The 27916-nt window shown below is 44.3% G+C and overlaps 1 protein-coding gene across 2 annotated transcripts; it reads right to left on the bottom strand.

Moving 5' to 3' along the window:
• Positions 1 to 278: 278 nt before the first annotated feature.
• LOC110517766 (sodium/potassium-transporting ATPase subunit alpha-3) lies at positions 279 to 27916 on the bottom strand. 2 transcript variants are annotated; one of them, XM_036973802.1, is made up of 22 exons: positions 27638 to 27916; positions 27410 to 27503; positions 13503 to 13583; positions 12847 to 12906; positions 12130 to 12333; positions 11654 to 11767; positions 11112 to 11246; positions 10888 to 11005; positions 10140 to 10408; positions 9344 to 9542; positions 7193 to 7437; positions 6844 to 7036; positions 6193 to 6505; positions 5849 to 5999; positions 5250 to 5418; positions 4734 to 4888; positions 4388 to 4511; positions 3910 to 4055; positions 3519 to 3649; positions 3026 to 3127; positions 1883 to 1974; positions 279 to 1725 (listed from the first exon to the last, which is right to left on the bottom strand). In XM_036973802.1, the coding sequence occupies exons 2-22, from the start codon at positions 27413 to 27415 to the stop codon at positions 1697 to 1699; spliced, it is 3036 nt and encodes a 1011-aa protein (XP_036829697.1). In that variant the 5' UTR covers positions 27416 to 27503; positions 27638 to 27916; the 3' UTR covers positions 279 to 1696. The 2 variants fall into 2 exon arrangements, with proteins under 2 accessions (XP_036829697.1, XP_036829693.1); XM_036973798.1 differs by having other exon boundaries at positions 13503 to 13622; positions 27638 to 27902.

Raw genomic sequence — 27916 nt, 5'->3', positions numbered from 1 at the left:
GATACAGTATATCTCGCTAGTCTTAAGAATCACTTGTAAAATCTCTTGTTCTCTTACAGATATTTCATTGCGTATATACAACCCCAAATGTTGTCCAGGTGAAGACAAAAAAGATGCGTTACTGGTCAGTTTTGTCCTACAAGATTTCATAAATTCAGGCCTACATTTAGCATTTAAGCCATGTAGTATCAGACTGACATGAGAGAAGAGGGGGAAAGAAAGCTGAAAGTCAGTGTAGCGAGTCGAAGGCAGGGAGAGATAAAGACACACAGACATTGTTAGGTTGTATTAAATGGTCTAGATGTTTTATTGGTGTTGGTTTCGTTTTCTTTCACACACATGTTCTACGACTGTTTTTTTTTTTTTTTTGTCATCTGTAGTCTCAACCCCCTACAGCCCTCTGAGTAAGACCCAGCCTGAAATGGCTGTTCCTCTGCTGGTCTCCAATACAGACATTCACACAGAACTTAATACCTGGACTGGGTCTCCTAGATTGGACCGGACTCCAGGAACATGGAAGTGGTAGCAGGAATATGGACGCCATAGTTTCTGTCTCACATGTTTTAATAATAAAACACAACCTTGTCGCTTTTTTTGTTGTTGTTACATTTTTGCAGCGGCTTTCTGAAAACCTGGCGAAAAAAAGATTGGAAACCATACAGAAAAAGGAAACAGAGTGATCTTTCCTCTTTTTCCATAGCACGCTCAACAATGCCGCCGATGTTCTTTTTCACTGAATGTGTATCTTGAGATGTTTTATTTTCAACATATTTTTATTTCTTTAAATCGGTATAGAATTATATAGTTTTCCTAGAACACACAGAAAGATTGAGTTGTATTTTCCAACTGGGGGTGTACTGTAGTATTTAACAAGGACAATGGTTCACACAGTGCACACATACAGACAAACAGGGAGTAGAGTGGAGAGGAGGGTGTGAGAGACAGAAAGGGAAGGGGGGACTGGGGACGCCATGGCGGGGTGTGCTTTGTTATGCCTAAATGAGGGAAAGCAGCTCTCACACACCCCCCCTCCCATTATATAAATAAAAAAACAAGTAAAACCAATGAACCCCCACCCCATAGTATAAAAAAAACAACAACAACACTGTTGAAGAAAAAGGAAACGGTCGGAGTGAGAAAGACATCCGCTCTTCCTCCTGCAGACAGGAGAGGGCGAGAGGGGACGGCTCGTATTGGTGTCAGCTGTGGGATCTCGCTTGTGATCCGTAGATCTGTGTGTGACCGGAGGACGAGCAAAGGGTCGCAGGAGAAAGAAGAGAGGGAGGAACAGAGGTGTAGAGATAGCGGGGGAAAGAAGGGGAAGGGAGGAAGGAGTGGTATGGCCCTTTTTTTTTTGCCGAGCGTAGAAACTCCCTTTAGATCATAGCTCGTTCAAATCTACATACACAATATGCAGCTGCCGTTTGGTAGATATATTGGTTTATGTACACAGCAGTGAGAGAACACATGCAAAGAGTATCATAGGAGATGGAGATGGGGGGGGGTTGATGTAGGAAGTCGTAAAGGTGCTTTGCTGTTTTTAATCTTTGGGGCAGTTGTGATGAAAATTGCTTCGAAGCGGTTGTTGTCTTTTACGGGGTGGGGCATCTGAAGACGTGTCTTGCCAGGGATGGAATGAAAGGGGGGAGAAACAAATGGAAAATGTAGGGGTATGAGTAAAGACGGTATCCATCACTCAATAGTATGTCTCCCTTTCCACCCAACCTGTAGGAGGAGAGGGTAGGGGAAGAGAAAAGAGAGGCATTAGAGAGTTTTCTTGTTTTAGTGTCAATTAAAGATTTGTGTGTGAAGTTACAAATGCAAATCTCATGACAGGATTCGGGCCTAAATGTTATACATAGAGAAAGAGACAGCCATTTACCTCCTGGGTTCCTACGGATGAGCAGTTTTCGGATCTCATCATACACAAAAATGAGGACACTGTAGGGGACCGCACAGAACCACCAGCTGGGCCTGGAGAGGAGGGGGGGGGGGGGGGGGGCAGAGGTTAATAAACACACCGCATGGCAGATAGGTCAATAGTTGTCAGTGTAGGTGTATGTACAGTATGTTTGTATGTCTATGTCTGTTTGGTTTGTGTAGGTGTATGTCTATCTGTTTGGTTTATGTAGGTGCATGTCTATGTCTATCTGTTTGTGTAGGTGTATGTATGTTTGTGTAGATGTATGTCTATGTCTATCTGTTTGTGTAGATGTATGTCTATGTCTATCTGTTTGTGTAGATGGATGTCTGTGTCTATCTGTTTGTGTAGATGCATGTCTATGTCTATCTGTTTGTGTAGATGTATGTCTGTTTGTGTAGATGTATGTCTATGTCTATCTGTTTGTGTAGATGTATGTCTATGTCTATCTGTTTGTGTAGATGGATGTCTGTGTCTATCTGTTTGTGTAGATGTATGTCTGTTTGTGTAGATGTATGTCTATGTCTATCTGTTTGTGTAGATGTATGTCTATGTCTATCTGTTTGTGTAGATGTATGTGTATGTCTATCTGTTTAAGTAGATGTATGTCTGTTTGTGTAGATGTATGTCTATGTCTATCTGTTTGTGTAGGTGTATGTCTATGTCTATCTGTTTGTGTAGATGTATGTCTGTTTGTGTAGATGTATGTCTATGTCTATCTGTTTGTGTAGATGTATGTCTATGTCTATCTGTTTGTGTAGATAGATGTATGTATGTCTGTTTGTGTAGGTGTATGTCTATGTCTATCTGTTTGTGTAGATGTATGTCTATGTCTATCTGTTTGTGTAGGTGTATGTCTATGTCTATCTGTTTGTGTAGATGTATGTCTATGTCTATCTGTTTGTGTAGGTGTATGTCTATGTCTATCTGTTTGTGTAGATGTATGTCTATGTCTATCTGTTTGTGTAGATAGATGTATGTATGTCTGTGTAGATGTATGCCTATGTCTATCTGTTTGTGTAGATGTAAGTATGTCTGTTTGTGTAGATGTAGGTCTATGTCTATCTGTTTGTGTAGGTGTATTTCTGGGTTTACTCCACTCACTTTAGGGGGAACATCCTGAGTGCCACGTCCATGCCTGGGGTGTAGGATAGGAAGGCAGCCAGAGCTGTCTCCTCAAACAGGCCAAAGATCAGGATCTTGTTCCTAAGAGGAGAGTAGTGCAGAGGAGAGACATGAGAATGAGAATAAATATAAGAGGGTGAGAGAGACTAATATACATAGAGACCAAGCATACTGTATATTAACAAATGTAGAGACAGACAGACAGACAGACAGACAGACAGACAGACAGACAGACAGACAGACAGACAGACAGACAGACAGACAGACAGACAGACAGACAGACAGACAGGAAAAGAGACACAGAAACAAGACAGGCTGACAGACAGAGACAGGCTGACAGGCAAACAGATACAGAAACAGACAGGCAGGCAGACAGGCAGACAGACAGGAAAAGAGAGACAGAAACAGACAGGCAGACAGACACAGGAAAAGAGAGACAGAAACATACAGGCAGACAGGCAGACAGACTCACTTCATGCCCTGCTGGAAGACAGAGTTCCGCCTGGTCTTGCAGACAATGACATCAGCCCACTGTACCACCACGATACTGACGAAGAAGGCTGTGTGACACGTGAACTCCACGATCTTCCTCTGTTCATATGTCTACACACACACAGAGAGAGGAGAAAGGGAGTGAGACACAGTATTTGAATCATATAATGAAATAGAACAATATAATGGACATTAGCATCCCGGCAGTGTGACTAAAAGGACAGCAATCTTGGTCAGGGAATATTTATTTATAGAATCTGATCAACTATGGTGAAATAGTGTAAACAATGAATTTGCATTTGTACTTGTAATATACTGTATGGCTATATTTTGAATACTTATTTTGGCTCAGAATTGTAGCGTGTACCTACCCATTGCTGGCCATAGCTGTCTTCCAGGTCGTTGCAAGCGCGGTCGTCCCAGTTGAGCCTGATACCCACAAGAATTGAGGGTAGGAATCCATTCTCAGCCAAGATCACAAAGTAGGAGAAGAAGCCTCCCAGAGCCTGGATCATACCTTCACACACAGACATAGACACAAAGCGTTAACACATGTTCACTCTGGAAGTGATGTTACCGGATCCCACAAGGAGAAGCCATTGACTTGTCATATAGACTCGTGAACTATAATCCACTAGCCATAGATGTATGATCTATAAGCATCAATGCACTCATCAGTCTGTCAGATTCTACAACAGGGTGGTAGAAGACTAATCTCACGACTAATGCTCAAGGACTTCATGGGGAAGTATTGATCATTGATCTGGCTGTGGGCTATGATAACATGTCCAGTTACATATGCACTGTCTTTATGGCCCCAACCAGGTAGAGGAGTTAATGGGGACCCACCGATTTGTCCGTAGGCGATGCTGATGAGCCTCTCGTTCACCAGCTTGTCCCTGGTGGGGTTCCTGGGCTGACGCTTCATGATGTCACTCTCGGCTGCCTCATAGGCCAGGGAGATGGCGGGCACCTGGGGGAAGGGGGTCACAGGTCACAGATGTGAGTTTGTATGAGAAACAAATATTTCACATTGATGTATATTTGATTGATTGCTCCATTGTGAGATAGGGCATATCGAGTTTACATGTGACATTACTTTCAACAATGCACAATTTCGTATTTTGTGTGTGTTTGTGTGTGTGTGTGTGTTGGTCCCGCGTGTGTGTGTTATGTGTGTGTGTGTGTGCCTTACCATGTCAGTTCCCAGGTCGATACAGAGGATGGTGATGGTACCCAGGGGTAGGGGGATGTTGACGATGATGAAGAGGAGGAAGGGTGTGATCTCAGGGATGTTACTGGTCAGGGTATATGCAATGGACTTCTTCAGGTTATCAAAGATCAGACGACCTGCAGGGAGACAGGAGGACACACACAGAGGTCACACACTGAACTCTGACCCCTAACATCTGTAGAATTGAGCAAAGGTCACTCAAGGTTGGATCAGGGTCTGCCCTTATTCATAAAGTGTCTCAGAGTAGGAGGGCTGATCTTGGATCAGGCCCCTCTTGTCCATGTGATCTTATTCACTAAAAAGTCCAAACTGATTGGAGATCAGCACCTACTCTGCGATGCTTAAAACATACAGGCTCATATTACCAGTCCCTCCCATCTTCTCCTTTTCTGCCCTCTTTCACCTTTCTTCCACTTCTCCCTCTCACACGCCCTTCTACTCTTTCCATCTATTCTCCTCTCTCTCCCTATTTCTCACCCTCTTCTACTCCGGTGACGATGGAGGCAAAGTTGTCGTCCAGCAGGATCATGTCAGCGGCCTGCTTGGATACGTCAGAGCCGGAGATTCCCATGGCAACGCCGATGTCAGCCTTCTTCAGGGCAGGAGAGTCGTTCACACCGTCACCTGTCACAGCCACGATGGCACCCTGAGAGGGACAGAAGAGTTAGCCTGTGTTCTAAATGGCACCCTATTCCCTTCATAGCACAATTTAGTAGTGCTTTTGAGCATGGCCTATAGAAAGTCACAATTGTACCAAAACTAGGGGGAAGTGATGGGGTCAATTCCCTGTTCAATTCAATCAATTCATTTTCAAATGCATGAATAAAATCTCAACAATCTCCCCGAACTGAAAACGGAATGAACCCCAACCTTGTTCCCAGACTTATATTAGTGTAGTCGTGGAAAGCAAGTTCACTTTTGTTGATCGGGTGATGGATTCAGGTGGTGTGTGTCTTTGTGTGTGTGTGTGTGTGTGTGTGTGTGTGTGTGTGTGTGTGTGTGTGTGTGTGTGTGTGTGTGTGTGTGTGTGTGTGTGTGTGTGTGTGTGTGTGTGTGTGTGTGTGTGTGTGTCTCACCAGTCGCTGGCAGCCCTCTACGATAATGAGTTTCTGCTGTGGGGAGGTCCTGGCAAAGACAATCTCAGTGTGGTTTCTGAGGATGTCATCCATTTGATCCTGAGACAATTCCTTCAGGTCTGTACCATGGATCACACAAGCCTTGGCATCCCTGGAGACACACACACATCAGAATAGTTAGCTTGGATCCACGGAGCCAGGGCGAAAGTGACAAGAGGGGGAACATTAATGAGCACAATGAATTAGCAGAACGGGATCCCTTGTGGTCTCACCGTCATTGTGAAATGATGTATTGTGCTGGTGTGTGTGGGTGTGTGTGTGTGTGTGTGTCTTATGTTTCTCACCTTGGGTTGACCTGGCTGACGGGGATATTGAGGCGAGAGGCGATGTCCTCCACTGTCTCGTTGCCCTCGGAGATGATGCCCACGCCCTTAGCGATGGCCTTGGCAGTGATTGGATGATCACCTGTCACCATGATGACTTTGATGCCAGCCGAACGACATTTGCCCACAGCGTCGGGCACAGCGGCACGGGGAGGGTCAATCATGGACATGAGGCCCACGAAGCACAGGCTCTCTGTGGTGAAGTTAACGTCGTCACAGTCGAAGGCAAAGCCCTTGGGGTACTGGTCCTCTGGCATTAGCAGGTGGCAGAAACCTGGGGAGTAACAGGAGGGGTTCGCTTGATTTACTTGTTCTACTCATCCTCTACTAAATCAGTCAATCCTTCAGCTCACATTTTTTATTCACTATTGGATAAGGTACATTTGACTCATTCTCCTAGAACCAACATCCTGACCTTCCATCCTTTCCCCCTCCCCTCCCTTTAACAACCCGCCCCACTCCTCTTATGCGTTCTGCAAGGTCCATTTCTCTCTCTTCCTTCTACTCAACCTTCCCTCCACATTTCTCTCTCCACAACCCCCCCCCCCCCCCCCCCCCTCCTTTCACTCTCCCTGTCTCACTGAGTACTCTCTCTCCCACCCTCTCTCTCACCGAGTACTCTCTCTCCCAGTCCTCCCAGCTCCATGTAGGCGTTCTGGAAGGATTCCTTCATCTCCTCGTCCATGGGCTGCTCCTTGCCCTGGATGATGATGGTGGTGCAGCGGTCCAGGATCCTCTCTGGGGCTCCCTTCATCACTAGCAGGTAGCGGTTGTCATTGGGATCCTCAGTCTCGTGAACTGACAGCTGTGGGGTTGGTTGAGGATGGAAGGGAGAGAGCGAGAGAAATAGGGGGGAAGAAAGGGGAGAGGTGAGATCGGACATGGTCACAGTGTTAGAAACCAATCCATTTGAGTGTTGTGTTTGTGCGTGTGTGTATGTACACATATGTGTGTTACGTACCTGGTACTTGTTGGTGGAGTTGAATGGGATCTCGGCCACCTTCTTGTTCTTCTCTCTTATTTGTTTGACAGAGCCACAGGACAGCTCGATACACTTGAGCAGGGCAGACTCGGAGGCATCACCAGCGGTGTCCCTCTTCAGGATGGGCAGTTGGTCCTGGCCGGCTTTGAACACGGCGCGGTTGCAGAGAGCTGCGACGCGAGCCAGGGCAGCCCATGAGGCTGAGGTCTTGTCAAAGGAGGCACCTAGAGAGAGAGGTGGCCGATTAGAGATGATAAAACAATATCTATTCCTAACCTGTAATTAAACTGTACTTGTCTGTAGGTTATAGAACTACTTAAACTCAAGAGGGATTCCTAAACTTAAAATTGTCTCTAAACGTGACTGTGCCCAAACTTGAACTCTAACACCAACATCCAACCCAAACTCCAGCTCTAACACTAACTCTAACACTAACTCTAACCCTAACTCTAACACTAACTCTAACACTAACTCTAACACTAACTCTAACACTAACTCTAACATTAACTCTAACCCTAACTCTAACACTAACTCTAACACTAACTCTAACACTAACTCTAACATTAACTCTAACCCTAACTCTAACACTAACTCTAACACTAACTCTAACACTAACTCTAACACTAACTCTAACATTAACTCTAACACTAACTCTAACACTAACTCTAACACTAACTCTAACACTAACTCTAACATTAACTCTAACACTAACTCTAACCCTAACTCTAACACTAACTCTAACACTAACTCTAACATTAACTCTAACACTAACTCTAACACTAACTCTAACATTAACTCTAACATTAACTCTAACACTAACTCTAACACTAACTCTAACACTAACTCTAACACTAACTCTAACACTAACTCTAACCCTAACTCTAACACTAACTCTAACACTAACTCTAACACTAACTCTAACACTAACTCTAACATTAACTCTAACACTAACTCTAACCCTAACTCTAACACTAACTCTAACACTAACTCTAACACTAACTCTAACATTAACTCTAACCCTAACTCTAACACTAACTCTAACACTAACTCTAACACTAACTCTAACATTAACTCTAACACTAACTCTAACACTAACTCTAACACTAACTCTAACACTAACTTTAACATGAACTCTAACACTAACTCTAACACTAATTCTAACACTAACTCTAACTCTAACACTAACTCTAACATTAACTCTAACACTAACTCTAACACTAACTCTTAACACTGACTCTAACATTAACTCTAACATTAACTCTAACTCTAACTCTAACACTAACACTAACTCTAACACTAACTCTAACATTAACTCTAACGCTAACACTAACTCTAACTCTAACATTAACTCTAACACTAACTCTAACACTAACTCTAACATTAACTCTAACATTAACTCTAACACTAATTCTAACACTAACTCTAACTCTAACATTAACTCTAACACTAACTCTAACATTAACTCTAACACTAACTCTAACATTAACTCTAACATTAACTCTAACTTTAACTCTAACATGACCTCTTAACTCTAACACTAACTCTAACATTAACTCTAACTCTAACACTAACTCTAACTCTAACACTAACTCTAACATTAACTCTAACATTAACTCTAACACTAACTCTAACACTAACTCTACATTAACTCTAACATTAACTCTAACACTAACTCTAACATTAACTCTAACACTAACTCTTAACACTGACTCTAACATTAACTCTAACATTAACTCTAACATTAACTCTAACATGAACTCTAACTCAACTCTAACACTAACTCTAACATTAACTCTAACACTAACTCTAACACTGACTCTAACATTAACTCTAACTCTAACTCTAACACTAACTCTAACACTAACTCTTACATTAACTCCAACCCAAACTCTAAAGGCTAGCGCTCATCACACTGAATGTGGATCTAGCATTCGCCAGCCAATATTTCAGTGCGGCAACATTTTTTCATGCAGTTCTACATGTAAAATCGCTGCGCACTTGGTTCGCAAATTACATTCAGAGGTGTAATTTGTGCTCTCGGCCAGAAAATGCTATTGGCGTGTCTGAACCCAAACTCTACCATTATATCTAACATCAACTCCAATCCTAACCCTCCTGATCCCCTCTTACCAGACTGGTCCTCTGTGGTGTCAGCCTCGTGGATCTGGTTGTCGAACCACATGTGGGCCACGGTCATCCTGTTCTGGGTCAGGGTGCCTGTCTTGTCGGAGCAGATGGTTGAGGTGGAGCCCAGGGTCTCCACAGCTTCCAGATTCTTGACCAGGCAGTTCTTCTTCGCCATACGCTTGGCAGTCAGAGTCAGACACACCTACAGCACAGAGACAGGGGAAAGACAGGGGTTATCCAGGAGCCAGAACGAAGGAGGGTACTAGTACCAACAAACTAGAAAGGTTACCTATTCTGGAGAGAATGTGTGTGCTTGCTTCAGCTGTCTAGTTGGTCTAGAGATCTATAATATATGCCTGGTAGAAGTTATAATTGGTCTGGATCTTGTCTTAATCAATGTGTAGTATGTCTATGTTAATTGTGTAGTTAGCTGTGTAGTTGGTCTAGTTGGTCTAGATCTACAGTCTAGTTGATCTAGAATGAATCTCATTTACAGTATGCAAATTGTGACATTTCAAAAAATTCCAAAAAACAGTTTTTGCTTTGTGTGTGTAGATTGATGAGGGGGGGAAAAAAACATTTAATCCATTTTAGAATAAGGCTGTAATGTAACAAAATGTGGAAAAAGTCCAGGGGTCTGAATACTTTCCGAATGCACTGATATAATACATGATATTTAGCAGATGACTCACAGCCATGAGTGCATAGATTGTACGTACGGGTGGTCCCAGGAATTGAACCCACAGGTATGAGGTTCAATAGAGATAGGATTCACAGAGAAACGGCCAGGGCCACTCACAGTGACAGTAGCCAGCAAGCCCTCGGGGACATTGGCCACAATGATGCCGATGAGGAAGATGACGGCCTCCAGCCAGGTGTAGCCCAGGCAGACAGCCAGGATGAAGAAGGTGATGCCCAGGAACACGGCCACGCCTGTGATCAGGTGGATGAAGTGCTCGATCTCCTTGGCGATGGGGGTCTTGCCCGACTCCAGACCGGAGGTGAGAGTGGCGATACGGCCCATAACGGTACGGTCGCCGGTACACACCACGATGCCACGCGCCGTACCTGAGAGGGAGAGAGAGAGAGAGAGAGAGAGAGAGGGAGTGAGGGAGGGAGAGAGAGTGAGAGAGAGAGAGAGAGAGGGAGGGAGAGAGAGAGAGAGAGGGAGGGAGAGAGAGAGAGAGGGAGGGAGAGGGGGAAATAGAAGGGCATATATTCATTCAGGAAAAAAAGAGAGGTTGAAATGAGAGAAGAGAAGTAAAAGTGGGAACTCTTGTATGCTTATGTGGGTAACTTCTGCGTCAACAGCAGCTCTATGGTATAATATTACGTTTGAATCAGCTTAGTTGAACCAGTCAAAAGCCTAGCAAGCCTTAGTGCTGCTGGGGTGCAGCATCCAATACTGCAGTAGGACCCTGCTGACTGAATTTGGTAGGTCGAGTCTGACACGCAGGAATAGAGAAAAGAGGATAGGAGAATTGTCAGGGACAGAACAGCTGATGTGTCTGTCTGCTTGTCTGTGAGTTAGCAGTTTCTATAGTTACCTTCAACGCAGTTGGTAGAGAAGAAAGCGACATTGCGGGTCTCCAGGGGGTTGTCATGGGTACAGTCAGGTGACCTGCTCTGGGGTTCTGATTCGCCAGTCAGGGAGGAGTTATCCACCTATAGGAGAAGGACAAAACCCAGAAGGCCAAAAAATGTTAAGTAAAATGTGTAGCTGTGTGAGTGTGTGTTATCTGAACTGTGTGTGCGTGTGTGTGATTGGTACCTTGCAGCCATGAGCAGAGACGACTCTGAGGTCAGCAGGGATCCTGTCTCCTCCCTTCACCTCCACCAGGTCTCCTGCCACCACCTCCTCAGCGTTGATCGTCATCTTCTCGCCTTCACGGATCACCAAGGCTTGCTACAGGGAGAACACAGAGGGAGGGTTAGATAGCCCATGCGCGCGCACACACACACACACACACACACACACACACACACACAAGATACTGTTTGTTTTGTTGAGCGTGTGAATTGCAAAGAAAGCTTGGAAAGGTGTGTGGTATGTGTTCAGTGTGTGTGACAGTACAGTACCAGTCAAAAGTTTGGACACACCTACTCATTCAAGGGTTTTTCTTTATTTTTACTATTTTCAACATTGTAGAATAATAGTGAAGACATCAACACTATAAAATAACACATGGAATCAGTTAGGAACCGAAAAAGTGTTAAACAAATCAAAATATATTTTATATTTTAAATTCTTCAAAGTAGCCACCCTTTGCCTTGATGACAGCTTTGCACACTATTGGCATGTCGTGTGTTTACCTGGGGCACCATGTTCTTGAAGGACTCCATGATTTTGGAGCTCTTGGCCTCCTGGAAGTAGGAGAAACAACCGGTGACCACGACGACTACAGAGAGCACGATACCGAGGTACAACTGAGGAGAGAGAGAGAGAGACAGGAAATCCCACTGTTACACTGTGTACATTGCAGGTCAATGCATAGCAGGAGTATTTAGCTTCAAACTGAACACAGACCAACACGGTAATAGTCACTAGACTAGATGATCATGCAAAAACAGAAAAAAAGTGTCAATGACCAAGTACATTAGCCATGTGGGTGTATGTTAGAATTAAGGTTAGGAACTGGCGCTGCTGTCAGTGTGTGTGAGGTTTGGTAAACGTAGGTATGTGTGATTCGGCTGTGTGTGGCTCTAAAGGTCCCTTATTCTGTGGCCGTGTTAACGTTTAGTGTTTGGGTGCATGTGTGTGCGTGAGGGTGTGCTTGTGGGTGACTCACATTGTCTCCTGCCGGCTCGTCCTCCGTGGCGGCCTGGATGGCGTAGGCCAGGAAACAAAGGATGGCGCCGGTCCACAGCAGGATGGAGAAGCCACCGAATAGCTGGCGACAGAACTTGATCCACTCAGGGGTGGTCGGGGGAGGGGTGAGGCAATTGGGACCGTCCCTGATCAGAAACTCAGCCGCCTTGGCGTTGGTCAGACCCTGGGTGGGGAGAGAGTGGGGTGGGTTAAACCTAGTACTGAGTGTGTTGAAATTAGGGGTTGCACCATAAAAATCCTATTAAATCTAATATGTAATTATATGGGTAAAACTTTAAGCCTGCAGGTATAATGCTTTATGACTACTTATAAGCATAAATGAGTCTTTACAATATTATAACGAGGCTTAAAATGTGTTGTCTTTACGTAGAACATTTTCAACCGACTCAAAAAGGCTGTAACGTAGTAAGGATAATTATAAGATTATAATTGAGACTTTATAAGGGGTCTTGCATAGTCTTAGAAGGCATTAAAACGTTGCTCAAACTGATCCCCTCAAACACACCGACCACACACCGACCGTGTGGCATGAGTGAATGTAAAATAATAAAACACCACCACCTAGTGGCCTAGTAGCAGCTCTGTCAGTGACACAGCAGGACTCGGCAGGACATCTCGTATCTCCATGGTACAACATAGACAGACCTCTATGGGACAGTACAGTAGGAGGAGTCACCTGGACAATGTCGGTGTTGAACTTCCTGCAGCACTCCTCTATGGACATCTTGTGTTCCGTCTGAAAGGTAGAGAGGGAGGGAGGGAAAGAGAGAGAGACAGATAGAGAGGGAGAGAGAGAGAGAGAGAGAGAGAGAGAGAGAGAGAGAGAGAGAGAGAGAGAGAGAGAGAGACAGAGCGAGAGAGAGACAGAGACAGACAGATAGAGAGGGAGAGAGAGAGAGAGGGAGAGAGAGAGAGAGAGAGAGAGAGAGAGAGAGAGAGAGAGAGAGAGAGAGAGAGAGAGAGAGAGAGAGAGAGAGAGAGAGAGAGAGAGAGAGAGAGAGAGCATATGTATGTGTGTTTGTGTGGGAGAGAGAAACAGAGAAACATTGAGAATATGCCATAAATATCATAACAATGAATTTAAAACAAACTAGGAGGATTTTGACTTAATTACTATCATTCACTTTAAGGTCTTTCTCCAAACTATTTAGAGAGTGTGTGTTCCAGTTACACATTGACTCTTGGGGAGTACCCTGAAAGTATTCGATCAATATTCATACTCTAACTTACGGAGAAGCATATGTTAGTATTTCAATAATAGTTATGGGGGTGCCCAGCGTGCCCCTTGAGCAGGGCAGTGTGTGTGTGTGCCACTGTGTGCCAGTCACTTACAATCGGTACTTCTTTCTTGAGTTCATCCATGTCCTTCCCCTTCTTGTTCTTCTTGCTGGGAGAAGATTTGCCATCTTTATCCTGCGAGGTAGCAACGCGGTAACTGTCCGACCGCCCATACTGGGCGGTGGGGGGGACAGTAAGAGAGGGGGGAAGGGATTAGGGGGGGGGGGATACTTTCACTATTATTTAAATAGAAACATGGTTAAAGCAGCAGACACAACAGATGGGGAGAGGGACTTCATTATTTTCTCTGATACCCATTTGATCTTCACAGAGATCACAGACAGAAGGATCAAACGACCGTCTGGCTTTACTGCAGTGTCTGTCTCATCTCGGGGACCCGCTATCACAGTTTGTATCCACTGGCCACCTGCTTCATTTGTCATTTATGTCAACAGCGACTATTGTATGTTCTCCGCAAACGCACACGCACACACACTAGCTGGTGGTGGGGCACAGAAGCCCTGAAAGAGAAACACAGTGCAGATACAGTGCATTCTCTCAGTCTTCAAAACCTCTCTAATGATTAGATATACAGTGCCTTGCGAAAGTATTCGGCCCCCTTGAACTTTGCGACCTTTTGCCACATTTCAGGCTTCAAACATAAAGATATAAAACTGTATTTTTTTGTGAAGAATCAACAACAAGTGGGACACAATCATGAAGTGGAACGACATTTATTGGATATTTCAAACTTTTTTAACAAATCAAAAACTGAAAAATTGGGCGTGCAAAATTATTCAGCCCTCTTAAGTTAATACTTTGTAGCGCCACCTTTTGCTGCGATTACAGCTGTAAGTCGCTTGGGGTATGTCTCTATCAGTTTTGCACATCGAGAGACTGACATTTTTTCCCATTCCTCCTTGCAAAACAGCTCGAGCTCAGTGAGGTTGGATGGAGAGCATTTGTGAACAGCAGTTTTCAGTTCTTTCCACAGATTCTCGATTGGATTCAGGTCTGGACTTTGACTTGGCCATTCTAACACCTGGATATGTTTATTTTTGAACCATTCCATTGTAGATTTTGCTTTATGTTTTGGATCATTGTCTTGTTGGAAGACAAATCTCCGTCCCAGTCTCAGGTCTTTTGCAGACTCCATCAGGTTTTCTTCCAGAATGGTCCTGTATTTGGCTCCATCCATCTTCCCATCAATTTTAACCATCTTCCCTGTCCCTGCTGAAGAAAAGCAGGCCCAAACCATGATGCTGCCACCACCATGTTTGACAGTGGGGATGGTGTGTTCAGGGTGATGAGCTGTGTTGCTTTTACGCCAAACATAACGTTTTGCATTGTTGCCAAGTTCAATTTTGGTTTCATCTGACCAGAGCACCTTCTTCCACATGTTTGGTGTGTCTCCCAGGTGGCTTGTGGCAAACTTTAAACGACACTTTTTATGGATATCTTTAAGAAATGGCTTTCTTCTTGCCACTCTTCCATAAAGGCCAGATTTGTGCAATATACGACTGATTGTTGTCCTATGGACAGAGTCTCCCACCTCAGCTGTAGATCTCTGCAGTTCATCCAGAGTGATCATGGGCCTCTTGGCTGCATCTCTGATCAGTCTTCTCCTTGTATGAGCTGAAAGTTTAGAGGGACGGCCAGGTCTTGGTAGATTTGAAGTGGTTTGATACTCCTTCCATTTCAATATTATCGCTTGCACAGTGCTCCTTGGGATGTTTAAAGCTTGGGAAATCTTTTTGTATGCAAATCCGGCTTTAAACTTCTTCACAACAGTATCTCGGACCTGCCTGGTGTGTTCCTTGTTCTTCATGATGCTCTCTGCGCTTTTAACGGACCTCTGAGACTATCACAGTGCAGGTGCATTTATACGGAGACTTGATTACGCACAGGTGGATTGTATTTATCATCATTAGTCATTTAGGTCAACATTGGATCATTCAGAGATCCTCACTGAACTTCTGGAGAGAGTTTGCTGCACTGAAAGTAAAGGGGCTGAATAATTTTGCTCGCCCAATTTTTCAGATTTTGATTTGTTGAAAGAGTTTGAAATATCCAATAAATGTCGTTCCACTTCATGATTGTGTCCCACTTGTTGTTGATTCTTCACAAAAAAATACAGTTTTATATCTTTATGTTTGAAGCCTGAAATGTGGCAAAAGGTCGCAAAGTTCAAGGGGGCCGAATACTTTCGCAAGGCACTGTATTTTTTAAATTGAACCTTTATTTAACTAGGCAAGTCAGTTAAGAACAAATTCTTATTTACAATGACGGCCTACACCGGCCAAATCCGGACGACGCTGGGTCAATTGTGAGCCGCCCTACGGGACTCCCAATCACGGCCGGTTGTGATACAGTCTGGAATCGGACATGAGTGACGCCTCTAGCACTGAGATGCGGTGCCTTAGACCGATGCACCACTCGGGAACCCCTAGATTAGATGAATATCTATTCAATTAGATTGGATACATCAATGTTACTGTGATGTGTTGAATATGAAACAGTTTGGCAGACACACACACGCGCACGTACACACACACACAGACAGATGTCTCTCTTCTAGGGAGCACAAAGTGTTGCATTAGCTCAAGTTACGATTTACACTAACGGATGCTCAAATCAATACAGAAGCCCCTGACCAGAGTCCCTCAGTTGACAGAATGAGAGAGAGAGAGAGCGAGAGAGACAAAATGGCTCCCAGGAGGGTTATAGTGGAAAAGCTGCTCATTGACACAGCCAACTCATCAAGGAAACTGACCTTGCTGCAGGATCAATACAATCAGTGATGTAATGAAGGACCAGAAGGGTTAAAGGACAGCAGAGTCCAAAATACATCCAAAAGGCAATCTGTCTGTCTCTTACCACACCCATAACCCTCAATTAAGAACATGTAGCTCAATCTTTCTCATCCATTCTGACTATATGGTCACTTTTATTTGTTCTAGCATCATCACCAAGTGACTGTACGGTGTCGCGTTCAAGGAAACACAGGGGAGCCCCCTGGTGGCTATTGTCAAGATGACATGCTCTAACAAGCTTGGCCTACTGCCTAGGTTTGACTGGGTTTCAACTGTGTTACTGCTTGGTTGGAACAAAAGCCTGCACCTACACTGGCCTTCTTTGGGTATGGTTGACACCTACCTGTTAATTTATTCTGAATAATAAAGGGCAAATACACATTCAAGTCAAGTTTTCATTTTTGACCTGGTCCATCGCAAAACAAATAAATAGCCTATACCGAGCTAAACATACATGACCTAATCTCCCACGCCCTGATAAACACACTTGACTGACGAAGTACAATGCCATGAATGGGTGAGTAAACCTGCCACTGAAAGTCCCAGTGCTTAACGCGAGTTCAGTTGAGAAATTTCAGATGCCTAGAATCTTCCACGTGTAAAAGAGACCAGTCTGAGTGGTTCATTGTGGTCAGAAAGGTTTGAGGAGGATTTATAGTGAACACTACAGGTCTCCACTCTGCCCCTGATTTACAGTAGTAATACTGGAACACACTAGAGTGAGTCTCCCTTGAACACAAACTAACCCTGAAGAGATTGGTTCAAACAGTCGACCCGAACAGAACTCCCCACAAACAACACACAAGTTGACTACAAAGTGCACAAAATCAACCTTCCCACACACACACACACGTGTGCATGTGGATGTCGTCAACCGAGAATGTGAGTGAGCTCTCGCTGCAACAAGACCAGACAGGCCTAGAGAGCCGAATGCAGAACAAAGGAGAGACTGATAGAAGACTACTGCTACTCATGCCCTTTGAGATTGGCCTGCCTCTGTGTGTGTGTGTGTGTGTGTGTGTGTGTGTGTGTGTGTGTGTGTGTGGGGGTACTTCAATATAACATGCACATTAAATACTCTGGTTGGCATCGAGATAAGCATCTTTAGCCAAACAGTGTAGGGTAGATATTATAGATAAGCTAACAGGTCTGGGTTAGGCACACAAGGTGTGGAGTTTCTAGCTAGGCAGGTTTTCCAATGGCTAACACTGAGTGGGCCATTGAAATGCACTTAGAGTACATTGTTAGGTCTGACAGCACACCTGCTCATCACGCACCCACGCGCGCAGGCACACACACACACACACACACACACACACACACACACACACACACACACACACACACACACACACACACACACACACACACACACACACACACACACACACACACACACACACACACACACACACACACAATTTAATGCTAATACAAACACTGGAAGAGCGGAGACAGGTGAAACAGGCATTACAAGAGAGGGCTGGACAGAGAGAGATGAATGAAAAAAAGAGAAAGACAGTGATGGGGCAGATGGAAAGAGAGACAGCAGTGGGAGGTGAGAGAGAGGGAGAGAAGAGCTCTTCTCTCTCACACCACTAATTAGATATTGACCACTATTCTTTGTCAGTTGACTCAGGCTGTGTATATCAGTGAGTGACAGCGTGACTGGGATCCCACTCTAACAGATTGTTCTATAACACTGTAAAACAAACAACCCCACCTGCAGGGTCGCGACCTTACAACCTGCGACCCAGAAAGTGGATGTTGGTGGATGTTACCGTGTGTGTGTGGTGAGGGTGTTAACATGCTTGCAGGCATGTGTGTGTGGGCTAATGCCACTCAATCTTTCATGACACGCAAGGAACAACCCAAGCTTCTCCTTTCACCCACAACCCTCAAGCTGTGTGGCAAGATTTCTTCATTGTGGTTACGAGGTCACAACTATCGCCTTAGTTACAAGCAAAAACATTTAGAGAGCGTCGTTTTGTTCCTCATTGTTCAATACAACATGTCATCTATCTGTCTATCTGTAGGTCTGTCTGCCAGTCTGTTTCTACCATTTGCTGTTGGGCAAAATGTAATTCAATGATGTTGTTTCAGAGAAGAAACAGAGACTGCAGGCTGAAATTACAACCACTAGCTCTCACACAGACGGACAGAGAAAGACAGACGGACCTACTGACAGACACAGACTGGAGGAACTGGTGTCGGTGACTTAACAACCAGACAGATGCTACAGTATATATTACCGCATCTCCTCCACACATTCTAATATTTTCAAGTAGAAGACAGACTGCCCGGAACAAGGAAGACAGGCACATTCACTTTGGAGCAGATTACTAAAGCTACTAGTGTGCTAATCTACCAGAGGATAGTAGAACATCATTGGGTGTGTGTACACTATGTTTGAAAAGAAACGAGCAAGAGTTTGTGACATTCTATCGATGTCATGCTGCTGTGGTTTGTCTGGTTCTAATGTTCTGTTCTGGTTTTGTCCCGTTTTTCCCGGAGCTAAGCGCCTGGTTAGGAGGTCACATTACCATGGAGGTTGGCATGGTGACCGAGGCTTAGTGGTGGGCGGTGGCCTAGTACTGTAGGATCCCCCTGATCTGATCGCTCAGTTATAATTGATGCCTCGGTAACTGGACATTCGAGGAGATAGCCAACACGTCTGTGTGTGTGTGTGTGTGTGTGTGTGTGTGTGTGTGTGTGTGTATCTTTATAAGAAAGAATGAGATACCTTCTTATATGCGCAAGCTATAAGCCTGCCAACAGCTAGGCAGAGGTGAGTCATTGTCGAGGTGGCTACAGTCTGTCTGCGCAGCGAGAACACGCACTGCGGCAGACAGAGAGAGCGAGAGAGTGAGGGGGGGGGGGGGGGGGGGGGGGCAGATAGTATTAGGAACAGAGAAGGGAAAAATAGGAGACTAGGAGGAGATATTAAAACAGACAATGTCCTATATGTAATGTTTTCTCAGTTATTAATCAGACTCATTCGTTCTGAAGTGAAGTGAAGACGGGGCATGTTTCATATGTCGAACACTTCCACACTGCAGTGAACCACGGCAGCCAATACCCTCCATCAGGAGCATGCCAGTCTGTCAGTCTGTCTGTCTAGGGCACACAGGCTTGGGCATGCCCCCTAACAGTGATGGACCTGCTTGGGCATGAGGCGTGGCATCCCAGCCTCTCCTGGTATGCATGACAGGTGAGGGGTTTCACAAGAGGCGGGAAGAAGTTGCATTGTTTGGGTTCCCGTTTTAGGGGACCTACAAAAGGGGAAATAGTAACTATTGCAGGAAAACAGTTTGATTGTGTGTGAAGCTTGAATTGACTAAGATGGTAGATATATTTCTCCATACTACACACTTCCTGAAACAAGTTATATACACCTCATTACCTTGAGTGGTTCCCAAATGACACCCTATTCCCTATGTAGTGCAATACTTTAGACCCATACCTTTCCTAATGTAGTGCACTACTTTTGATTGTGCACTATGTATGGAATAGGGTGCCATTGGAGACAAATCCTCACGAACTGTGCCCTGTGTGTGGTGAATAACTATACTTTATAAGTGACAGTATCTGGCTGTATCATGGCTGTGCAACATCCTTCTCCCAATATAGTTTGATCATCTCTTGTAAGCCTATCAGGCCAGCCATGACCCACATGACACTACTAGTTGATAGGCTGATGTGAAGGGATCCTAGCCAATGGGGAAGGTGTGGGGGCGGAGGGTAGTGATGGTGACAGTTATATGTCCATTCAGTCCTGCTGTGAATAAACTGAGTAAATGTATTTATTGGTTTCTTTTCGTTTTGATAGGAGATGAAAATGCAATGAATTAAATGTGATTTGTTGATGTAAAAATCTGCATGTGCAGGTTGTGTTATTAGATTTGGGATGGGATGGGGTCACAACAAATTCTTGGGGGGAAAAAAATGGCATCCCCAGAAATTCTGGCGGAAAAAATGTGATCCCCCTGCTGAAAAAGCTGGAATATCACTGCTTTAGGCCTTTATGTGAACTATATACAACATGGGAGTGTGTACAACATTGTTGGGGATAAACTGCATTGTTGGTTAAGGGCTTGTTAAGTAAGCATTTCACTGTAAGGTCTACATCTGTTGTATTCGGCGCATGTTACAAATACAATTTGATTTGATAGGGACATCTGGTTCCAACAGCCCTGGGGTATAGGGCTAGGTAGCCACAGGGGGCATGGCCTAGGGGTAGGGGGGCTGGGCTGGGTCGGTGGTTGGTCCTGGAGGCTCATGCTAGTAGGATTAGCTAGACTGATTGCTCTTGTCTTCATTAGCCTACTGTATTGTACACCAAATACAGTACCTCTCCCTAGTTAACTACCAGTAGAGACGTTCTTCTCCATATTAAAGAGTGATAATGAAACGGAGGAAATCGGTGCATTAAGAACTATAGGAAAATCAAATCAAATGTTATTGGTTACATGCACATATTTAGCAGATGTTTTTTTAATTATTTTTTTACCTTTACTTAACTAGGCAAGTCAGTTAAGAACAAATTCTTATTTTCAATGACGGCCTAGGAACAGTGGGTTAACTGCCTGTTCAGAATGACAGCTCAGGGGTTTGAACTTGCAACCTTCCGGTTACTAGTCCAACGCTCTAACCACTGCCGCGGGTGTTATTGCGGGTGTAGCAAAACGCTTGCGTTCCAAGCTCCGACAGTGCAGTAGTATCTAACAACTCACAACAACGCACAAATCGAAAAGTAAAAGAATGGAATTAGATTGAGCAATGTCGGAGTGGCATTGGCTAGAATACAGTAGAATACAATACAGTATAGACATATGAGATGAGTAAAGCAGTATGTAAACATTATTTCAACATTTTTAAAGTGACTAATGTACCGTTATTAGTGGCCAGTGATTCCAAGTCTATGTATATGGGGCAGCAGCCTCTAAGGTGCATATCTAAAAATGGTTTCATATCAAGACACGTCTTGGTTGTAAAATACTTGGTGTTGCTTTTTGTCACAATGACAGTTCATTTAATTTCTGGATGCCCAACTTCTTCTCAAATGGTGATTTTCTTAATTTAATAAATATATAAACAGTGGTGGAAAATGTACCCAATTGGAATCTAGTGAAGTAAAAGCAAAAGTTGTCAAAAATATAAATATACTGAACAAAAATATAAACGCAACATGTAAAGTGTTGGTCCCATGTTTCATGAGCTGAAATGAAAGATCCCAGAAATGTTCCATACGCACAAAAAACTTATTTCTCAAAAATGTTGTGCACAAATTTGTTTACATCCCTGTTTGTGAGCATTTCTCCTTTGCCAAGATCCTTCCACCTGACAGCAGTGGCATTTCAAGAAGCTGATTAAACGGCATGATCATTACACAGGTGCACCTTGTGACCACTCTAAAATGTGCAGTTTTGCCACACAACACAATGCCACAGATGTCTCAAGTTTTGAGGGAGTGTGCAATTGGCATGCTGACTGCAGGAATGTCCACCAGAGCTGTTGCCAGAGAATGTATGTTTATTTCTCTATCAACGTCATTTTAGAAAATTTGGCATAAAAAATGTGGCATTACCTCCAACCGGCCTCACAACCGCAGACAATGTGTAACCCCGCCAGCCCAGGACCTCCACATCAGGCTTCTTCACCTGCGGGATCGTCCGAGACCAGACCAGCCGGACAGCTGATGATACTGAAGTGTATCTGTCTATACAAAAGCCCTTTTGTAAGGAAAAACGTATTCTGATTGGCTGGGCCTGGCTCACTAGGTGGAGGGCTGGCTCCCAAGTGGGTGGGCGTATACCCTCCTAGTCACACCCATGGCTGCGCTCCTGCCAGTCATGTGAAATCCATAGATTACGGCCTAATTTATTTATTTCACTTGACTGATTTCCTCATATGAACTGTAACTCAGTAAAATTGTTGAAATTGTTGCATGTTGCGTTTATATTTTTGTTCAGTAGAGTAAAGTACAGATACCTCAAAAAACAACTTAAATAGAACTTCAAAGTATTTTTACTTCACACATTTTTACTTTACACCACTGTATATAAATAAAGTTATATTAAATTCAATTAAATTGTTTTGATGTTCAGAGGTATGGAATTCCAGCCAGACCCTGAGGTCATGACCTCTGCTTATAGCAGAAATTATACACTATCTATGTGCATGTGAACACACACACGCCAAATGTCCTGTATCCTAATTTAGCTCTCACTGACAAATAATTTGTGTTCCCTTCTAAAAAAAAACAGCAAAACGAAAACAAAATCCCATCTTATGGCATTACCCCACCTGTCCTCCCCTACCCTCATCTCTTCATCCTTCCCCCATGCCCATCTGTCCATCCCCTGATCTGTTCATCCTGGCAGGCAGCTGTGCTCCAGTTTAGAGTCTGCATGTGTCCTTGTCTCTCAGTGTGTATACCATTCACCCATTGTGAGTGTATTGTCAGAGTTTTCTTTAGGAAAAAGTGGCGCCCTTGAATGGCGAATGGGAAGCGCGCTTCAATTACCAGTTGAGAAATAAAAATAGTAGTTATTTTTAATCATGGCCATCAAAACTGTTTTTAACATGCAATTGCATTTAGAATTGTTATAAAAGCACACGTTTCACTCCAGAAACAACAAATGAGCTGTTTGAGAATCTGTAGCAGCAGCTCTCGCACTGTCGGACAGATTTTTTCGCTCATAGGCTCTGTATCTGTATGTTGTGGCTTGAGATAAACGACTAACGAAAATACACGCGGCAATTTAATTCCATGAAAGGATGCAAATGAACCTGTAGACCAGTAAGCATGACTGGTCAAATGCATTTACAATCGACTGGTATTTCCATCGATGAAAAGACTAAAAAGCATTATCGGCCAAAAGTCGACTAACGGAAACCCTGGTGTACATGTACATGTGTGTGGATGTGAGTGTGAGTGTGAGTGTCTGTGTGTGTGTGTGCTCCTCAGTGAGAATAGCATTGTCTAGATTGGTATCGTAAATCTTGAGTGTTTAGTGGCCCTTGTAGGGACAACTGTAGATTCTCTCTTTCTCCTATGAGGGGTTTCCTGAGGATATTCTGTGTTTAATGCAGATGATTTAGGTGACAGAGAACACATAGCAACTCCTGCTCTGTGTACTGTCTTGTCTTCTGGCCTTTGAAGTACTGTGTTGCCTGTGACACGCTCTGTGAAAGGAAATGTCATTTGGGCAGAATTGAGATAAATAAATACATTTAAGCATTTATGTATATTTTCAAATGAGACAAATTCAATTGACGTAGTTGATAATGAAAGGGGGAAGAAAACACACACACACACGCGCACACAAACACACACACACACACACAAGCTTGGGAGGACACTGAATTAGTAATGACTGTGTTGGCAGGGAACCCAACTCTCCTCTGTCTCTCACTCTGCAAACCCCCATTTAACATTTCCCGAACATTGCAGCAACGCTAACTAACCAGGCTGCCCTATCTTGCATTACAATCGATCAAATGTTTATGTTATTTGATTAACTCATGACCTTAGTAAGGAACTCAGTCTGCTTTGAAGGGTAAGGGACTCATCAAAACTCAAACAAACCATAATGCCAAATTTCCCCAAAAGTCCCCAAATACTTACACAATACCCTATTACCCTACCGTATCACCCTACCCTTAAAGTAGGTCCTTCTAGCTATGCTAGAAGACTAACATTCAAACCATGTCCTTCCAAATGACTCTTTAAGGACAGAACCCTCATGAATATCCCACTAGTATATTGATCATTGACTATTAGTAGGATGCCCAGGACGGCTCGGTCGACATACAGTGCACTGCGCAAACCCTCCAGACTCAGCAGCAGGACACGAATGACTGCAGATGCAGTGAGGAGGGGAGTGAGCTAGCTACTCTGCACCAAACACTGGGTTGGGCCACAGCTACATCCACACTCTTAGAAGAAAAGGTGCAATCTAGAAACTAAAGGGGTTATTTGGCTGTCCCCATAGGAGAATCCTTTGAAGAACCTTTTTTGATTCCAGGTAGAATCCTTTTGGGTTCCATGTAGTACCCTTTCCACAATGGGTTCAACATGGAACTCAAAACAGTTCTACCTGAAACCAAAAATGGTTCTATTTGGAAACAAAAAGGGTTCTCCTATGGGGACAGTCGAATAACCCTATTGGGACCATTTTGTCTAAGAGTGTACCATGTCCCATCATGACCAAGCAAGCCTTACCTAAATACCTACACCCTTACCCTTTCCTATACCCGTCCTGTACACCTGGCCAGTTAAGGAGATCGCCAAGCGTTCAGCTCTCTGCCACTCCAAGCGTTCAGCTCTCTGCCACTGCAATGATTTATCTCCACACCACCTACACCAATATGCCCTTCCTTTATACTGTATATCACTTCCCTTTCTCCCCTTCAATGAGAGAGATGATGGGGGATATCAAGGAGTGCTCCCTCATGCTCCTCAGTCCCTGTCCAGTGAGCTCTCCCTGATATCCCCCACCACCTCTCTGTATCCCATAGGGGTTGAATACCTATACCTCCCCCCTGTCCTGTCATCCCATCTGCCTCCTGTCTCTGTGGTAACCAATCCCTAAGAGCAGAGGCAAGCAGGGGAAACAGGAGCCATGGCAATGTGAGCTCAGGTCATTATCCCACAACAGGATACAGCCCTCCCTCTCTCTCTCTACACTTGCAGATCAGTCACAACTCATCTCATCCCCCTCCCTCCTTCGCCCTGCACCCACCCTCCCTCTGTCCTCCCCCTCCTTTTTCGCTATGGCTCATGTGTCTGAAGGTGAAATGTGTGCAGCCGTCTTCACTTGCTCTCCTCTCCCATTTCTCTTTCTCACTCACTCACTCACTCTCCCCCCCCCCCCTCTCTCTCTCTCAGCATCATTAGGTTACCCCATCACTGACTGTACCAGAGCAACTATACACACATTCGCCACATCAGCAACCTCAATTGCTCACAATTGGTGTGATAAATGAAAAAGGCTGTCTGTCTGTCTGCCTGTCTTCAGTACCGCTGACACTTTGCCTCAGTGTTTGTTTGCTTCCTTACATCCCTTGCTAAAACATCCCTTTCTGCGTGACTCCCCGAGTCCGCCAATCACAGCTTTTTAAAGGGAATTTCCATTCAAAAGGCACCGCCCCCATTTTGACGCGGCAGCCTGCGGCCTTGGGGGCAGGCAGTTGGCAGTGCCACGGCACAGCGCGTCAAGCGCCAGATCGACTTCGCAGAATGTCTTGTATGTTGTCAAATAATCATAGGGGTGAGATGGATTAAGGTAAAGAACATATGCCTTCCAATTATTTGAAAATGTCATTATTATCAGAGGTCACACACATATTTTATTTGCGCGCCGGATGAGGACCCCCACCCCTGTCTCATTTACACATAGGCTACACGGGCTGATCTAACTTTACCACGGAAGTGGTTCGTGCGTAAGCACTTTTTGCACTCCATCCCATTTGACGCAGTGCCTGTTGCTACGGATGATTCTCGCATCCTCATGAATAGCCTATCACCAACGACTGCTTCATTTCTCGCCGCTTCGACCGGGAGAAATGCCTCCAAGGCCCACTCAGGTCATAGATGGAGATAGCTGATATCATTCGTGCCTGCTCTGTCGGTGTCTCTTCAATCATGTTCGGTAACCGTGGGTGATCCAGCTTCATCAGCCACTGGGATGTTGTGGCATCATGTCATCAAATTAAGTCAATACCCAGAACCGAGTCGGGGATTAAATCTTAAACTCTCATATACGCAAGATAAATGATGAGGCAGAAATTGCGCAACAGTCCACAACGACAGTCGCAGCATCACCTCGAAATGTTCCTACAGAACTATTCATAGTCAAATTATTATTGGCTTTACAAAACAGTGAAAATATTGGTGTTATTATGGTGTTATTTCAATCGATACTTTTATTGAGATATTCCAAAATATCATCCAGCGCCGGGCCGCATCCCCCATTTGACGCAGTGAGGGAGTCAGAACTTCGTGTGCATTCTATTCACTTACAAATCTAGTCCCAAATGTATCATCACCCAGCATTCACAGGACATCTTTTTAATATATCGTGTGTATTCACTGTCAACGATTATCGCGCCCCTGTTGTCACAAATTAAAGGGGAAAAAAGTTGGTGAAGCGCTTATTCCCCGGTAACCGCATTATGACGCATGGGCCACCGAGGCTTCAGTGCGCTCAGGCATTGCATACCATACCGACATACGCAATGTCCTCAGTAGCCGGGTAGACTAGGATAGGGTTTCCTATGTTACACTAGCTGTCTATCGTCAAATGTTGCGTAGAAGTAGTTACCTGCACTATCGCAGATTTAAAGATGTAGACAATTGGGTCGCGATGATGCGAGGATAATTTACATGGGCAATAGGGGGAGGGGATACTGTAATCATGCGCCCATTCGAATACACAGCCACACATTCTAAAATCATCAAATACAGGCTAATAATAACGGCAGGTGAATAACAGAACATTGTGTCTCATTGAAATCCCTCAGTGACATGCCAAGTGAAGCCTATACGCAGTGGTCTCTCTCTCTCGCTCTCTCTCTCTCTCTCTCTCTCTCTCTCTCTCTCACGAGAGCCGGCTGTCAGAATAAACCGATTACCATGGCAAGGTTATAGACAAAGTGTCACGATATGCCTAATATAGCCCATCGCCTATATTAATGCATATGGCAAACCCCTGAATGAGACTATTCAATATTTTTTTTATCACTAACTTGTTCGTTCCATAGTGTATGAGAAACAAAGGAAACAGCAGCAAATTACAGTAAATGACATTCAATTATTCCATCAGTAGATTCTGACCAATTCATTGTCAAGTTGAAACCTTACAACTGCAGTAGACATTACAGAGAGCTGTTTTGTGCCTGCTCTAGCCTACTTGTCACATCAATTTGTCGCAGTCTATGAGACCGTAGACTATATAGCCCAACAAAAAAAAAAATCCGCATTGGAGTCAATGTCACTCAAATATTTCCAGAGCAGAAAAAACATGACACTGCAGTATGGTGCCCTTCCCCGTCAGCATCTGGGGTTTTAAACAGTTTTCAAGGCATTTGATAACTTTCATGCATCAATAAGGCAGTTGTAAAGTTGGTAGACGCCGGGCTTACCCCCATGTTGGCGCAGTCAGGCTTCTCTCCTCAGGTGATGCAAAGCTTGAGAGGTGTCAGCCCCTCAGGTGGAATTATATCAAAATGGTATTGCCTTTTAAAAACGTAAGAAAGATTTGTATTCAGTTATTCAGGTAAAAACGAAAGAAAGCGACAAAGACGTCAGTCAAGCAAATTTCTATAAAATAAATGGGTTAATTGATTAAATAAACAGATTGTGTCTCTAACCTCCAAAAGGTTACAGTATTTTCCCCCTCCACCTAAACGTCTTTCAAATGAAATGTTGCGGTCTCAAGCAGAGCATCACGCGAGGATGCGGGTCCTTCTCTTGCGCTCTGATAGTTGCGGTAAAAGACCGGTGAAACTAAGAAGCCGCACTGCTCTGGTTTTTTAGGATTTGATCTCCCTCCGCGGCTCTGTTGGCTGCCGCAGTACTTCCTTCTCTACACACTACCACTCCGCCTATGAAGAAGCGCCGGTGGGTGTGAGTGATCGCAGCGCCCCATT

Source organism: Oncorhynchus mykiss, chromosome 3 (assembly GCF_013265735.2).
Source record: "Oncorhynchus mykiss isolate Arlee chromosome 3, USDA_OmykA_1.1, whole genome shotgun sequence".
In the NCBI taxonomy this organism is placed as follows: domain Eukaryota; kingdom Metazoa; phylum Chordata; class Actinopteri; order Salmoniformes; family Salmonidae; genus Oncorhynchus; species Oncorhynchus mykiss.
Note: the sequence above shows the minus strand (reverse complement) of the source record. Positions and strands in the feature narration are given on the sequence as shown.